Here is a 17,109-nt window from a genome sequence, read left to right as displayed (position 1 = left end):
GTGCACCCGGGCTTCCCTGGTGGTGCAGTGGTTAAGAATCCGCCTTCCAATGCAGGGGACATGGGTTCGAGCCCTGGTCCGGGAAGATCCCACATGCCGCGGGGCAACTGGGCCCGTGAGCCACAACTACTGAGCCTGCGCGTCTGGAGCCTGTGCTCCACAAGAGAGGCCGCGACAGTGAGAGGCCTGCGCACTGCGAAGAAGAGTGGTTCCTGCTCGCCACAACTAGAGAAAGCCCTTGCACAGAAACGAAGACCCAACACAGCCAAAAATAAATAAATAAAAATAAATTAAAAGAAAAATAGTGCACCCACTTCGAAATGTATTTTGGCGGTGCCTCAAAATGTTAAATACTAAGTTACTATATGACCCAGCAATTCTACTCCTAGGTATATACCTAAGAGAAATTAAACATATGTTTACTTAAAACTTTGCACACAAATGTTCATAGCAGCATTATTCATAATAGCCAAAAGGAGGAAACGACCCAACTATCCAACAACTGATGAACAGATAAATGAAGTGTGGTAGGATCCACACAATAAAAAGGAATGAAATACTGATCCTTCTTATGACATAGATGAACCTTCAAATATTGGGCTGGCCAAAAAGTGCCTTCGTTTTTTAAGTAAAAATAAAAGACACATTCTTCATTTTCACCAAGAACTTTATTGAACAACGTATTCATCCTTTCGTTCCACTACCTTCTGCCATTTTTCAGGAGACTTCATGATTCCATCTTCCTAAAACTTTTTATCATTTTGAACAAAGAACTGCTCCAGGTGTCTTTTACAGTTTTCCAGGGACTTGAAATTTTTTCCATTAAGAGAATTTTGTAAAGATCTAAGTAAATAGAAATCCGAAGGTGCAACGTCTGGTGAATACGGTGGACGAATCAGAACTTCCCAGCCAAACTGTAACAGTTTTTGCCTGGTCATCAAAGAAACATGCCTTTTTCTGTTGACTAATTCTGGATGCTTTTCGTTGAGTGCTGCTTTCAGCTGGTCTAATCGGGAGCAGTATTTGTTGGAATTAATTGTTTGCTTTTCCAGAAGGAGCTCATTAGTAGAGGACTCCCTTCCAATCCCACCATATACACAATATCACCTTCTTTGGATGAAGACTGGCCTTTGGTGTCGTTGGTGGTGGTTCATTTCGCTTGCCCCAAGATCTCTTCCATTCCACATTATTGTACAGTATCCACTTTTCATCACCTGTCACAATTTGTTTTAAAAAACAGAACGTGTTCATTACGTTTAGGTAGAGACTCACATGCGGAAATATGGTCTAGAAGGCTTTTTTTGCTTCGCTTATGTGGAACCCAAACATCAAAGCGATTCACAAAACCAAGCTGGTGCAAATGATTTTCAACACTTGATTTGGATATTTTGAGTATGTCAGCTATCTCCCGCGTGGTGTAACGTTGATTGTTCTCAATTAATGTCTCAATTTGATCGCTATCGACTTCAACTGGTCTACCCGACCGTGCAGCATCATCCAGTGAGAAATCTCCAGCATGAAACTTCGCAAACCACTTTTGACACATTTGATCAGTCACAGCACCTTCTCCATACACTGCACAAATCTTTTTTTGCATTTCGGTCCCGTTTTTACCTTTCTTGAAATAATAAAGCATAATGTGCCAAAAATGTTGTTTTCTTTCATCTTCAATATTAAAATGGCTACACAAAAGTTCACCAATTTTGATGTCTTTTAAAATGCACGCTGATATGACAGCTGTCACATACAATCTGACAAAATTGCTTCGAATGAAGTTAAAGACAACTAAGTGCTACTAGAGCCATCTTACGGAAAAATCCAAACGAACATTTTGGCCCACCCAATATTATGCTACATGAAAGAAGCCAGACACAAAGGACCTCATGTGATTCCATTTATATGAAATGTCCAGAATACAAAAATCCAGAGAGAATGAAAGTAGATTAGTGCTAATGAGTATGGGTGGTGAAAGTGTTCTGAAATTAGATAGTGTTAATGATTGCACAACTCTGTAAATATGGTAAAAAAAAATCAAATTATGCACTTTATTTATTTTTATTATATAAGTTTCAAGTGTACAGCATTATAAGTTGACATCTGTATACACTACAAAGTGAATGAACTGTACACTTTAAAATGCGTGAATTGTATGGTATATGATTTATCAATACTAGTATTAAGGGAAAAAAAGCTGAATGTGAATCTAATCAAGCCTATGGATCTAACTACCATTTATAGGAAATACAGGGAAATGCTTGACATGCTTTCACGAAGACCCAGTCAAGTTTAGAATGTGACACATTCTATAGGTCAAATGACCCGGTTTCTCAAATGCATCCATGGCAAGAATAAGGTGGGAGGGGGACTGCTATAAAATAAAAGAGGCTTAAGGGAGATGACAATCAAACGTAATACATGGGCCCTGTTTGGATGCAGATTTGAACAAACCAACTCTCATTTTTGAAACAGTCAGATATGTTTGATTTTAAATAGAGTAATAAAGAAAGAAATTACTGTTGCTTTAGTTAGTTGTGATAATGGAATGGTGGTTTTTAAAAATAAGTCTTTTCAGTTAGAAATGCCTAATGAAGTACATACTGGTCAAGTGACACAATGTCTTGAGTTTTCTTTAAAATTTTATAGCAAAAAAGAAAGCAAAAGTAAAAAATGAGGGGAGGGGGAAGAGCTTTGTATCATTTGTAGGATGTTGCAGCTGGGTGATGGGTATAAGGGAGTTCTTTATGCTGTTTCCTCCGCTTGTGTGTAACTTTTAAAATTTCCATAATAAAAAGTTAAAAGAAAAGTAAAGAAAGAACAAAGCATCTCCATACCTATTATGTAGGCCTTACAGTGAAAGGCAGGGAAAGGAGGAGAAACTGATTTTTGAACTTTCTCTCTTTGTTTCTTTGAAAGTCAAAAGTGAAGCTTGGACACCAGGTCCACTGAAAGTATCAGGAACAATTAGGACAGTGAGAAAAAGGTTTAGATAAAAGAGAAGAGAAAATGTGCTTAATATAAAGAGGAGAAGTGAACCAGATAACCATAAGGAAGACTAAACATCCAAAGATTTCTTGATTGGAGGAAAATCCCCACAGCTCCTAAATCATTAATATAAACTTTAGAGAGAAGACGCTAGAGAAAACTGAAATGAAAATTGAGAACAGATATCACAAATTACATCCCACACATAGAAAAGAGCATTGTTTTGTTTGCTAGTGTCTATACAAGGTCAAACAATTAGATGGTTGGAAAAGTCTTTTTTGAGAGCACACTTTAGCTTTCACCTCATTTCTTGGTGTCATAAAAACACCAATGCTGTTTCTCTTGTAGCTAAAATTCTAAACTGACTAGTGATGGCATGTAAATGTTTAGTTAATGTCAACACCTAAATAAAGAACATTCTTTGAATACCTCTGTTATTTTTCCCTTTAGACGCTTGTTAAATTTGTAGAGAAGTTGCCTACAACTGTGTGTGTGCGTAAGAAAAACAGAATGAAGAGAGTTTCAGGTCCTACCCTGATGGAGTAAGAATGTAGGAGAGTCCATACTGCTGCCCTAATACAGGACTATTCCTATGACCCGAGTCATAGGTAATTCACCATGTAGGGCCACGTTTTAAACTCTATCAGCAAGTACAGGGAAAAGGGAAGGAACGCTCCTCTTCTAGAAGCCAAGGGCAGCTGCACACCACGTGAGTTGGTTTCCCAATCTTCTATTCAAAACCCTCTCATTTGCATAGAGGCCCAGTCTCAGTGTATGTGATTTGGTTTTCTCCTTTTTTGTGAAGGTAGCCCACAAGTGGAAGACTGAATGAATGTTTGATTTATACCCCAGTTCTAAAAAAGATTTAAAATGACTTACAATATAGAATAACATAGAATAAGGCAGGTAACATTGAGAAGAAGAAAGGAAAATGATACAGTGAGTGAAAAAAAAAAAAAAGCAAGTTACAGAGCAGTATGCATAATACCCCACATATGAATTAAAATGGATAAAAATATTAGCAGAATATATACCAGAGAACATATGCTAAAATGTTAGCCATGGCTATGTCTGGGTAGTGGAATTATGAATCATTTTCATTTTCTTTTTGGTGATTTTCTGTGCTTTCTAACTTTTTAATAATCATGTATTATTTTGAAAACAGAAGAAAAATTTAAAAAGGAAAGTGAGAAAGATCTCAATTTGGTATGCAGGAGACCTGATCACATTCACTAAATGTATGTAAGGGTAGGGATCTAAAATAGAACAAGCAGTGGAGCTAACACATACACTGAAGGTCTATGTACCTGCTCCATGTGGGCCTATGTTTTGTCCCTAAGCTTTTTAGTAGCACAACTATTTCTCATTAACATTGAAGTAATCTTGTTATGTAACTTGATAACTGTACCTTTTGCTTAATATCCCCACTGTTCAAACTTCTGAGATGAAGCTTGTCAATAATAATTAGCCACTGTCCCCCAGTCATGTTACTGGTGTGATGGAAATCTAAATAAAGGGACATAGAGGTGCCTGATTAATTATCTCATTGTTCTGCCCTGATTGACGCTGATATCAGGCTATTTCACTACTGCCCTTAAGAGATTACTCTTGGTTATTACATAGGTTACTTGTATATTAGACTAAAATCTGAACAATCTTTAAAAGGAAAAAGAGACTAAAAAATTCATTTGTAATGGAGGGGACTGAGGTCATTCATGAAAATTAGCAAAGATCCAAAAAAACTGTGCAAAGAGATTGAATCAAGTCTCATCAAGATCTTGTAATAAGATCTTTATGGGCCAATTCCAAACTTCTCTAATTTCTCTGAGCTGATAAAAACATAGGTTCACTTAAACATGTTCCCAACTGAAGGGCGGCTTTTGAGTGCAGGGGGTCCACGTTAGCCTTGGGCAGCAGCGGTACTGCCGGTGATGCCATCACAGCCATTGTGCCCCTCCCTCCATGGGGAAATCTCACATCCTGGGTGATGGGTGCTACTGCAGAACATCACCTGCCAGAACCTCACGACCTGCGGGAAGCAGGTTTGTTGTTAAGCCTTGCTCGTGGCGATGCAGGCCGTGATTGAGATGCAGAAGTGCAGAGTGAGGGGTGTCACTGAATCAGCCATCTTCTGAGAGTAAATTAGACCCTTGGAGGAGCTACACTGACTCCCAGAAGACAGTAAGGTCCCATTGGTAAAGAATTACTCCTTTTTCTTTGTCACTTCTTTCATGCCCCTGTTTTTAAAGTTTCTATCTACTTAAGCACCTTAATCTCAGGCCATAAATAGAATTTTAATTTGTTTGGTTACTTATTTACATAAATATTTATGATTGATAATATTGTATAAATATTATTTATTATTTAAAAATATAGTATTCATCCAAAGAACTTTAACAATCTCTGTTACTCTTTGGATAGAGCAATGGTGAATGTTACAATTGCAGAATTGGTCTCTGAAGACAACTTTGCAGGTGTCCTGTTAGGGGAATGTGACATATGGCTTGGGAACAATTCTAAAAATAAACTGTATTATTAACATAATGGTGTTAAGTCACTTTGTGTTAATTAAAGTAACACTACCAAACATATCAAATATATACTTCTAAAATATTAATAAATATTTCTTTCTTCCATTTCTATTACTGTTTCTGATATATAACAGGTGAGCTACCCACATTTGCAGAGGGTTTTATAGCAGGAAAATTGCGTTTCTGTTGCTTTTGAAATGCAGACGTGTGCTTTGCCAGAGATTATCTGTAATGCAGATGATATGTTATCAGAAATACTAAAGTAAAATTCAGTACATTAATCTAGGAGGAAAGCAGACTTGCGATTAGAAGCTGAATCTGAGTATTAGCGGGGAGTGGTATAACCGTGAGGAATACTAGAGAGAGCAAAAGAAAAACTGCTTGGGTAGGCGGATTTATGAGCTGTCATTTGCTGCCAAGAATTCCATCTCAGTAGCAGTCATCAGAAAAGCTCCTCTTCCTCTCCTAAGACGGTCAGCTGGAGTCCTCAAGGCTCCATTTGCTCCTCCTCTGAGTCTCCAGTAATCTATAGGTCTTCATTCATTAAATCAAATTGCCAAAAAACACTTTTTTCCTATATAATTTAAAATATCAATTTAAAAAGTGAATATTGGGGTTCAAAGTCATTAAGCTAAAAATGATTTTATGGTGCCAGATAAAAAGGAAGTTGGTTTACGCAGGGAAGAACCGGTAGAGAGATAAACTGATAACATGCCTTGGGCAACAAATTGTATTGCTGGGCCTTGACGGCCAACTATTTTGACCTCCGACTACGGCTGGGCAAACAGCTAAGACCAATGTAAGCAGGAGTGGAAAGCAGTGTTCAGACTTAGGGCTGATTCAGCAGGGAGGGAGGCTGGGGCAAGGGAGAACAGGTGGCCTATAAATAGCAGGTGGTCTTGGAAGGTCTATTTATAAGATGGGGAGATTAGGGCAACAATTTGCCTGCTTTGAAAGCGAGTGGCAGGTGCACACGCCGGGCCTCCTTTCCTGCATGCTGCAGCCTCATGACAAGTGGAACTTCTGACTCCAGTGACATTGACAGTCCTTCACTAGATGCTAAGATAGTGGAAAAACAAGGGGCAAGGCACAAGTCTGAGGAAAGCTGCTTTCCTACTGCTGGGAAGAAGCTTTGATATAGATAATGCATATATTACTAAAAGCAAAGTGATGAATAACTCTCTGGAAAGGATTTCAGAATTTTCCAATTGCCTGAAAGAAACATTAATTCCTCTATGTCAGGTTTGTCATCATGAAATATTACAATATGTTTTTACTTAGGTGTTAAGCTTTCTATGGGAACTTCATCTGAGGTTGAAGACGAAATCTTACCAGAAAATGCAAACTATTAACTTTTACTGCAGCGTGATCATTGGCAGGATGCCGTTAAGACCTCGGCAGCTTCTTACCTGGTGGTGGCTATCTTTTCTCCCTTTTTCCAGTCCCAAAATACAATACTGTGAAAATCGTCTAAACCAACCGACACCAGACATTTTCCATCGGCTGTATGAAAACAACACAAATGTCAAATGACTCATTTCTCAATGAAAAACCACAACATTTTATATACTGTAAAGAGGAACAAGAAATTGATCTTAAGAATATTATTTAGGCTCAAATACATTAGGAGAATAATACATTAAGGGGACCTCACTAAATGAAATGCATAACTACTAATAGCAGAGGTTCTCAATGTATAATAACTGGTTGCTGAATTAAATCGCTGACCCAACATTCCAATCTGAGACACAGGGCTGGGGGGAGCTTCTCAGGTAAGTCACCAAAACCTTGTTTATTTTGTGTCAGACAAATCTCATGACATTTACTAGAAGAGCCATTTAACTTTGTGACTCAGTCTATTGCGCTCTAAAAAAAAAACTGGTTCTGTTCAACCCTCCAAAATAAGAGCATTATAGAAACTAACTTGGAAAATTCTTTCAAAAGATGATTTTATGATTTAAAAAAAATCTTAATGTCTTAGTTTCCCTATTTCAAACATAATATGCTTTCTGTAGGACATTTAGAAGATACGGACAAAGGAAATTTAAAAATCATCCAGATTTCTAGGCCTACATTTGATATATATCCTATCAGTTTCTCTACCTAAACGTGCTTTGAAAAGACAAAATCAGGATCATAGTGAACATACTATTACTTATTGTTTTTACTTGCTATATGATGAACATTTTCCCTTAGTATTAAATATTATTTATAATACTATCAATAATTCGGACAGGTTGTTTTCCAAAATAAAATGTATATATATGATATGTAAATGAATTTGAAATCAAAATAGTTAATTTGCTTTCTCATTTCAAGACATTAGAAGAGGTACAGTCAGTAAGTCTTTCCTTTGCTGCCTCCTCACAAAGCTTCACAGGAGAAGCATCTCAGGCCAGCAGTTCCTCCCTAGCCTGGAGTGGGCTAGGAGACGGGTGGCCAAGCTCACCAAGGCTCAGTTTAGCAGGGTGTATTCTCTGGCCACACACAGCCAATGGCCTTAGGGTAAAGAAACATGAGTATGTGATAAACCGTTTCTCCACAGCCCACTCAGGGTTTCAACTGGTATTTTCAAAGACAGCCCTGGGGTATATTGCCAGGGAAAATAAAGGAGCCTAGTCAAATAGGAATTTCAGATAAGCAATGAATAATTTCTTAGTACAAATATGTCCCTTGCAATGTTATGTTGCATGCAATTATATTGCATGGGACATACTTGTACTAAGAAATTATTCGTTGCTTATCTGAAATTCAAATTTAATTGGGCCTCCTGTATTTTTATTTGCTCTATCTGGTGACCCTCCCCAAATGCTGGTTAACTAATGGCCAACCCTTGGGTGCCCTTACTTGTTCCAGAGACCCTCCCCCCACCAACTGGGAACCATAGTCTGCTCCTTTTCTGGAGGTAAAACGAGAGTAAGAGCCTGGCTTAACAAACCAAATCCTCCCCAATCCTCTACTACCACCAAGTATGAGGCAAGGATTTGAAAGTTACATTAACCCTTTCAAGCTCCTAGACTACAGTAGGTGAAGACATTAACACTTTGCCAAAGGCCTAAATCACCACCAGGTGAGTACTGTAAACAAATGTGTCTTCTCAATCACAATATGTCTTTATGCTTAAATGTCACCAGGCTTTAAACTGTGCCCCGTGTCTTTTCATGCATTTGGGAGAAGGGACTGGTGATGACTTTCGATTCATTACCAGCAACATTACTTTTCCTGTACCTCTTGGTGTGGCCTGGTTATATTTCCATATTAGCATGTCTCTGTATTTGGTGATTTTATTTTTATTAGAGAGTTCTCTCTCCCTTTTTAGATCCTAAACTCTTATTTAAGATTTACAGTACTTGTATCACATTTCCAACATGATCCTCGTACTGAGATGGTTTTCAATGAATTCTGATGATACTGGTGACATCAGGAGGATGAGGGAGATAAAAATGGAATATGCCTACGGATGGTGCAGAGGGAATGGGAATATTCTGTTATATAAAAATTTTAATCAAAAACACTGCACAGATATTCAGTGTCTCTTTTTTTTTGCATTTGTTAATTCTACATTTTGTTTTCTTTTGTAACCTGTGTAGCTATATTAGTATGTCTTTCTTAGAATGCAAACATCCACACATTTTAAATGATAGGTTTTTGTTTTTTTTTTTACATTTTATGTCTTTTGAAGAAGTCCTCAGGGTAAGTTGATTTTTTTTTTTTTGCTTCTTTTTATTGGAATTTCTGCAAGGCCCCATCAGCTTGTCTTCCCAGTTATACCACCTTTCCACCCCAGTTTGTGACTATGAGTAACAATGAAGCAGCAGAACAAATCTAGAGGTGCCTCAACAACCATACCTCTTCTTTAGGATGGTGACTTCTTCTTGATTTCTGCAGGTGTGGGCAATTTCTACATACCACACAGTTTGGAAATATAACTGGCTATCTTTAATTTTTTCTGAGTTTCTGTTTCCCCTCACAGAGGCTTGATCTTAGCTTTGAAAATCCATTGTTCCTTGACCATTTAGTCAGAGTTTTTGATTTTCAACCATATTTTTAGGGTTTAGGTAATGTCCTTTCAAATCTTTCCAGTCACAGTATGTATTAATTATGGATATTTTGTGACATAGTCCAGAAATAATTCTAAGGAACTTAATGTCAACAGTAAAGGGCAAATTAGAAAGAGAAATATTTTACGCAGATAATTACAAGTTGGTCCTGTATTCAGCGCTCATAAAAAATGCATACGTTTTTGGAACTGACACAATGAAATCACACTAGTCTTAGATGTGCCCCTGTGGAAATCGGTATTATTCAATGAAGGTTTTTAAAAATATGAGGATGATATTTAGGCTAGAAAATATTTATATCTGAGCCTTTCTCTTTCTAATTGGTTTTCTGTTCATGTGGAAGCACTTTCCTGACTGCAAGTACAGAAGCAAAGACGGCTCTGTTTTCCCCAGACACTGAAAATAAATCCACAACGAGTTGCTCAATTAAGTGACACAATATAAATTCATTCTTTCTAGTTGACATAATTTAGAGGTATGGGTTATGTTGTTAGAAATGTTTTTGATTAAAAATGTCATCTTTTTTGTTTGCTTTGGAAGAGTGGCAAGAATAGATTAATTTAAAGTCCTAGGTATAACTGCTTATCTGCTGTCTAGTTTTCACCTCATTTGCCTGCTTTTTATTTCCATGACAATCTCTTTCTCTAATTTCTTTCTATTATCGGTAGGTTTCCACAACACCCCCCAAGATGAGCTGATGTGTCTAAGAGACAGGTGGGTGTGGAGATACGCTGAGGCACTCAGATGGGGCCACCAGCTAGGTAATAACCAATGTAGGTGTCCTGTTTACATGGTTAAACTGGGAAACCTAAATCATCTTCTCTTTCAGCATTCTGTCTTGAACTCCTCACTTGACTGCAAGCATCCAAAAAGAAGGGATAGATACTCCTACTCATGAAAGTGTTTGACTCAGGGCTGTTCTAGGACAGGGGTCTCTTTTCACGAGGGTGCTGTTGCACGTGACAGCCTCTATGCACCACCATGCCCACACCACATTTACACTGGAGAGCGGGGGTGGAGGCAGCTGGAGGCACTGGCCATTGGGTAGAAGGAGTGAGGAAGTAGGGGGGCACAATGAGTGGTCCAGGTACGACTCTCATGCTAAAAGTTCACACGGGCCCCGGTGGAGGGCAGGGGCAGGAAAGGGCAGGAGGACCGAGAGGGAGAGCACAGCCAGCACAGCTTCCACCAGCTGATGGCCCCAGGCCTGGTGGCTTTCTCACAGGACTGAGAGCCCGGAGACCTGGGTCCTCGCTCTGAATCTGCCACTGTCTCACTTTTACCGCAGCCATACAACCAGACTCTCTGTATCTACATTCTTGGCCTATAAAGTGGTGCAGGCATCTGTTTAAGACTAAAGCTATATCATTATATCACAAGGTACTACTATCAATATAAATTAAACCAAAGAGGCTTCAGGTCACACCTTCAGTAGGACCACAGAGACCACAAAGATCAATCGACCACAGTTCATCTGCATGTAACCATACACGGTGATGGATCAAACACAGTACATACTTCCTTACTTCCTGAATAGTCCTTAATGTTAGCGCCTTCTCAAACTATCACCTAGCTTCCTTTCTGCCATTTATAAATTAACATCGTATTTCAACCCTGAGACAAAAATATAATTTTCCACAATCAAAAAGACCACATTCAGGGCTTCCCTGGTGGCACAGTGGTTGAGACTCCGCCTGCCGATGCAGGGGACACGGGTTCGTGACCCGGTCCGGGAAGAACCCACGTGCCACGGAGCGGCTGGGCCCGTGAGCCACGGCCGCTGAGCCTGCGCGTCCGGAGCCTGTGCTCCGCAACGGGAGAGGCCACAGCAGTGAGAGGCCCGCGTACCACAAAAAACAAAAAACAAAACAAAACAAAAAACCCACATTTGCTGCATAAATGGGCGCTTCCTTAGTGACTATTATCTGGGGGATAGAGAATGTATTGTTAAAACTGAAATATCCTTTTTATGCAGAAAATATTTTATATCTGGGCATTTCTTTATTTTCCCAAAATGGGAATTAGAAGCAGTGACAGAATCAGCTTCTCGGCCTCTTCCAGAGTGCCTGGTTTCTCTATCCCGGACAATGACGTAAGGGGCTGCCTTACGAGGGTAAGATTTCTAAGTGCAGCTAATTTCTCGATCTTCCTTTTATAAAACTACTAAGCCCAGAAGAGACGGAAGCTCTCAGAAATGCAGAGATCAAGTTACTGGGTACCAGCTTATTGCTACTAACTTGCCTCATAATCAATGTTTTTGATCAACATTCCTCTAATCTCTTCTCTAAAGGTATTCAGCATGAGTTGGTTCTTCTGATTTTCCTAAATTTAAGAACCAAAAATTTAATCAATTCTCTAGAAAAAATAATCTGATGATTATTGAATTCTATTTCTAGTATTCTAAATTTCCTGCCACTGTTTATACATTAATACACATACACACATTTCAGTTGAAATCAGTGAGTAGATACTTTGAGTTCTACTTTTTTTCTTAACTTGATACATAGAAATGTGTATGAAATACACATGGTCCACATACTTGTCATTTTGAATTATAGCTTTTGTTAAACAGTGCCAAATTGTCTACTAGAATTATTGAGTCAATTTGCAAAGTTGCTGACAATATGAATTATGAGAGTCTCCATAACCTAGTACACATTTAGTTTTTATTATTTTATTTAATGGGTATCTTACCACTCTTCTAGAACATACTGATTAATATAATTTTTATATTAAGTATACACATGTGTATCCGCTAGCAAGTTAATTTAGGAAAAGTACACAGTTAAGCCATCAGATAGAACTATTAAAATAAAAAAAAAAAGCAGAAATCCATTCACATCTTTGGAAGAGAATCTTATTTGAACTCAAATTATAGTTTCATTTTAGATTTTACTGCTTTATCAAGGATACATGGTACACTTATGAAAGTTGTATGTACATCAAACTCCTGGAAATTTAGGACTTTGTATTCACTGTTTATCAGGTGCATTATCTGGGCCTTCAACTGGCAGGTAGTAGCCAAGTAATTCTCTCTTCCTCGCTCCTCATGCCTTATGCACCTCACATGCCCACCAGTGTAGAGTATGAACAATTTAGCTTTGATTTTTACTAATTCAATAACCAAAGTATTGAATAACTTCTAATAGTGATATAACAACTCAGATTTGTATAGTAGTTTACAGCATATGAGAATAAGTGTGTGACACACTCACACTAATCTGCACCATGTGATTGGTCAGAGAATAAAGATAGCTTTCATCCAAAGATGGTTTACAATGTGAAGTTCTAGTAGCAGCAGTGAAAGGCAAGACAGAGAGCATTAAGCAAAACTTCATTCATTCATTCACGTTTTTGGAGTAGCTTCTGTGTCTCTACAGCATGTGCAGTGGGGAACAGAGAGATGGGCTAGATGAGTAGTTTACTGTCTGAGAAGGGCATAGGAGCTGCTAAGACACATAACTACTGTACCACAGAGACTCTAACAGGTACCACAAGAGCAATGACAACAAATGGGCTAAGGGATACAGAAGAAGAGACAGGACATTTCTCCCTGGAAGGATGGAGGAGAAAACTTTGAGCTTGGTCTTAAAGGATGGTTGGACTTGAACAAACACATGGGAACAGCATGAGCAAAGGAACACAGGCAAAAAGAAGAACAGGAGTGCATTTAGGTTCTACAGTTAGGTAGATGGAAAGGAGCACGAGTGGGTTAGTGGGTGAAAACACTGCAAAGGAAGGTTGAGGCCAGATCATAGAAGGCCATGAATGTCCAACCACGGGCTCAGCCCTGAGTCAGTCAGCCAAGGGGAGTCCATGTGGTAGCAATGTAATTGCACTTCCAGAAGACTCCAGAAATGGGCAGGATGGATTGGACAAAGTGGGGATGGAATCAGAGACCAGCATAACCACCATGCACAGACTAAAGGAAGTTCGGGCCTGAACAAAGAAAGTAGAGAGGGAGGTACATAAGAGAGAGACTGGGGTTGTGAAATGGAATTTAACAACCAATATTATACATTGCACATATTAAACATTTGAACGGAATTTAGAAAAAGGAAATTATAGAATCAGTTTTCTGTAGAAAGTTTAGAAATTTTTTCTACAGATCTAATATCTACATTGGGGTTATTAAAAATTTCTAGGTTAAAAACACCTTTTGCGATAGGTCCTCATTCCTCAATTCTAGCACAAAGAAATGGTTTTATTCTAAAGAAAATTATAAGTTAGTATTGTTTTTAACAGCACAGTGTTAAAATTTTAAATTAAGAATATGAAAACTTCAGTTCTATTTTTTCAATACAAAATTTTATTTCCAAAACACCAGTGTTGTAAAGTGGACCTTTGCAGAGAATTTGCACCCCTCGCTCTAGTGCTTTACATTTTAAATCACAGGTGCTGTGTTCCCACTTATTTGGAGAGATGAAACTGATGTTCTGAGTCACTGCCAGATGTTTGCAACTAAGTCTTTCAATGGTAACAGCTGCTCTGGATTTCAAATCTCTCAAGCAAATGCAGAACACAGTGTGAGCTCTGGGTAATGAGTTGGGAGAGGGAAGATGAGGAAAGGAGGTGTGATCATATTCACACATCTGATTTCCAGTCTAAGACTGGGTAGCTGACAGACGAAGGGCTTACCTCCTTTCAAGCAGGACTAAACTAAAGAAAAGGATTTTTTTTTTAAACAAACCCAAAGTAAATATGGAAGCATCTGTCAATGACTCCAGTGGCAAACTGGTGCTTACCTGAAAAATCGAGCGCGCACACTCCTCTCTGATGTTGTCCTTTCAACAGTGACAAACATTTTAGAGTCTGCGTGTCCCACACATGAATAGCAGCATCTCTCCCAACCTTAAATTACAGGATGAGTGTTATTAACTAATTATAAACTATAATAAGAATGATTTTGTTCCTTAGAGTCAAGTGCTGCTCAGAAATCAAAACCTACACATTTGGAGACTAGGAAGACCCTGGGAAATCATCTGGTCCAACTCCACTGTTATCCAGATGAGGAAACTGAGGCACAGGGTCTAAGGGTCTTGTTCTGGCATCAAGGTGGGTGCCAGCAGAATCTAACCTGGTACATGGCTCTCAGTTAAGGGATATTTAAAACTCTAGCTCGAACGCCCACTGTGCTTTGTTTTTGTCAGTTAGTTCCACCCTTCCCTTCTGCCTTCTCAACTCCACGATTCCACTCAGCTGTATGTTTTCATGGCACAATCCTCAGAGCTCTTTTACCCACCTCAATTATTTACCCGCCTCAAGAAGGCCTGACCCTACTTCTCCCCCTGGGAAATGAAAGTTTCATGGCTTAACTCTCTGTCATTAAGGTGGCTTCTCCTCAAGGGGACACAAGCTTCTATCATACCAATTCCCAACAACAGAGAGAACTGTAATACTAAAGTGGTTTTCCTCACTTATAATGCATAGGGGGAGAAAACCCTTTTGGGTATGATGACTCTAAAAGGGAAAATGGGACATAAAGCCATGCACATAACTGAGCAGAGTCTGGTCAACTCATACACTGGCCTGTGGAGGCCCAGTTACCCCTGGAGTGGCTATTGGCATACTGGTCTGCCTCCCAATTACAGCATAGAGTGTGGTAGCTCCTCAGGGGTTTATGTAAAGAACCAATCTCTGTTTTTTCTTTCAAAGGAAGACTACTAAACACCCATGAATCAAGCATCTTCTGTTTCTAAGAAAGACAATAAAGGGGGAAGGGCAGGAAAGAGTGAAAAGGCAAAGTAGTGATCAATTACTTATAAAACTTAATGTCAGAATAGATGGTCTAATTTGCAGTTGCAAGAGCAGCAAACCAGTGTTTCAGTTAATGGCTCTTCCGTTTTGGAGGACTGTAATCCTTTTACAATATAAGAGCTACGAACTCTTCTCCCCCCAAATGCACATTTCTGGGGGTTGACTCCTGTCAGGCCCTCAGTTTCATCCATGGATCTCATGAACATCAGGCTATAAACCCTGTTCAAACACTTCTACCTCCTGTATGTCAAGTCTCAGAAACAGTTCGCTGTCTCATGTTAATCTTTGACCTTCATACCAGTAGTTTTTCTTGGAATTTGCCACTTACAGGTTGAGGATCAGGTGAAGTATTACCTACAGTTAAAAGCCCATGATAAAACTGAACAAAAATGTAATCTATACATTGGTAGAAAAGAGCACAACACTGAAAATACTGTTGACCATATTACTGCTTTACCAGCAAGACAATAAATCTGAGTTTAACAGATTCTCTGTTTACTGAGTTTACTTCTATCCCCCTCCTTTTCCACACAAAATGATTGACTACAGGGCTCTATTTTGAGCAGCTTTTCAATTATAGACTCAATCCAAAGTTTGGCATTCCAAAATGGTTCATATAAAGTTTAGTTTTTTGAAGGTTAAAATATAATAAACTAGCCAAGGTTCATATGACTTTAAGTTTTACAAAAATAACTATACGCTGGATGTTACAGTAGTATTAAAAGATGGTTCATTCAATAAACATTTATTGAGTACCTAGGATATACTAAGTTCTGGGTAAACAGTAATGAGGAAAATATATTAAGACTTCATGGAATTTACAATACTCTAGTTTTACCTAATCCTATTCATAGATCTCATCATGTTAGAATAAGAATCCCTCAAAGCCTTCCCAAAAGTGCTGGAATGTATTGGTTGACTCTCCCACCATCATGAAATGATCCAGCATTCACTGCACTTTCAGCTTCCTGCCTTATGTTTATTTCTACCAAGTATTTCTTGAATTTCTCATATGTAAACTGAATTCAAAATTAAATCCTCTCTCTCTTTGGCTAAACTCCCATCTTACAGGAGAGATATATACCTGTCCAGTGGCCACATAGTCCTTCACTGGATGGATGGTCAGGCTGAGAATGTCATCATCGTGTCCCAGGTACAGCCTCTGGGTGTGTTGTTGCCTATTGTACACGACAGCAACTGCAGCAATGTGATAGACCACTTCTCCAGCTTGTGTGTAGAACAGATTGTTTCTACAATCGTAGCCTCTATAGCTGAAGCACAGGTCCAAGAGATGCACAGTAGTTGAACGCACAGTGAATGAACAGAGCAGAAGTTGTGAGAAGATAAAGTTAACATGTTAATATGGACATGGACAAGCAGAACCCAGGTGTCTCCACAGTTGCCTAGGACAGTGATCTTCAATGAGGGTATGAGGACCTCTGAGGGCATGTGATGACTTTCTAAGGGGCAAATGGACACTGATAATTTTAACAGAATCTATTTCCAGATCCTCAGGTACTATATGTGCTTTCTCTTAAAACTGACTAGTCTGAGAACACACCTGTGATGAGGTACTGGTTTTCCTTTCCCACCTCCCCTTTCCTAATCGCCTTCCTTCCAATTTAGGAAGTCATTCCTCTCATCCATCGGGAATCTTACTACGGTATATTACCCTGGAATGTCAAACCTTCCAGGGACACCAAAACAAATACAAGTGCAGATGGATGTTGAAAGTGAATAACTCTAACAACTGGGTAAGAAATCCTTTTGCAAGTCAA

At 38.9% G+C, this 17,109-nt stretch overlaps 1 protein-coding gene across 1 annotated transcript in view; it reads right to left on the bottom strand.

Annotated features, from left to right (window-relative positions):
• EML6 (EMAP like 6) overlaps positions 1-17,109 on the bottom strand; it is a 355,810-nt gene that overhangs the window by 125,455 nt on the left and 213,246 nt on the right. Inside the window, exons 14-16 of the mRNA XM_032652246.1 lie at positions 16,416-16,602; positions 14,320-14,425; positions 6,923-7,016 (exon numbers count right to left, since the gene is read on the bottom strand). Of these exons, the coding sequence (XP_032508137.1) occupies positions 6,923-7,016; positions 14,320-14,425; positions 16,416-16,602 (387 nt within the window). The remainder of the gene's footprint in view (positions 1-6,922; positions 7,017-14,319; positions 14,426-16,415; positions 16,603-17,109) is intronic.

The sequence above is a fragment of the Phocoena sinus genome, chromosome 13, assembly GCF_008692025.1.
Source record: "Phocoena sinus isolate mPhoSin1 chromosome 13, mPhoSin1.pri, whole genome shotgun sequence".
NCBI lineage: Eukaryota > Metazoa > Chordata > Mammalia > Artiodactyla > Phocoenidae > Phocoena > Phocoena sinus.
Note: the sequence above shows the minus strand (reverse complement) of the source record. Positions and strands in the feature narration are given on the sequence as shown.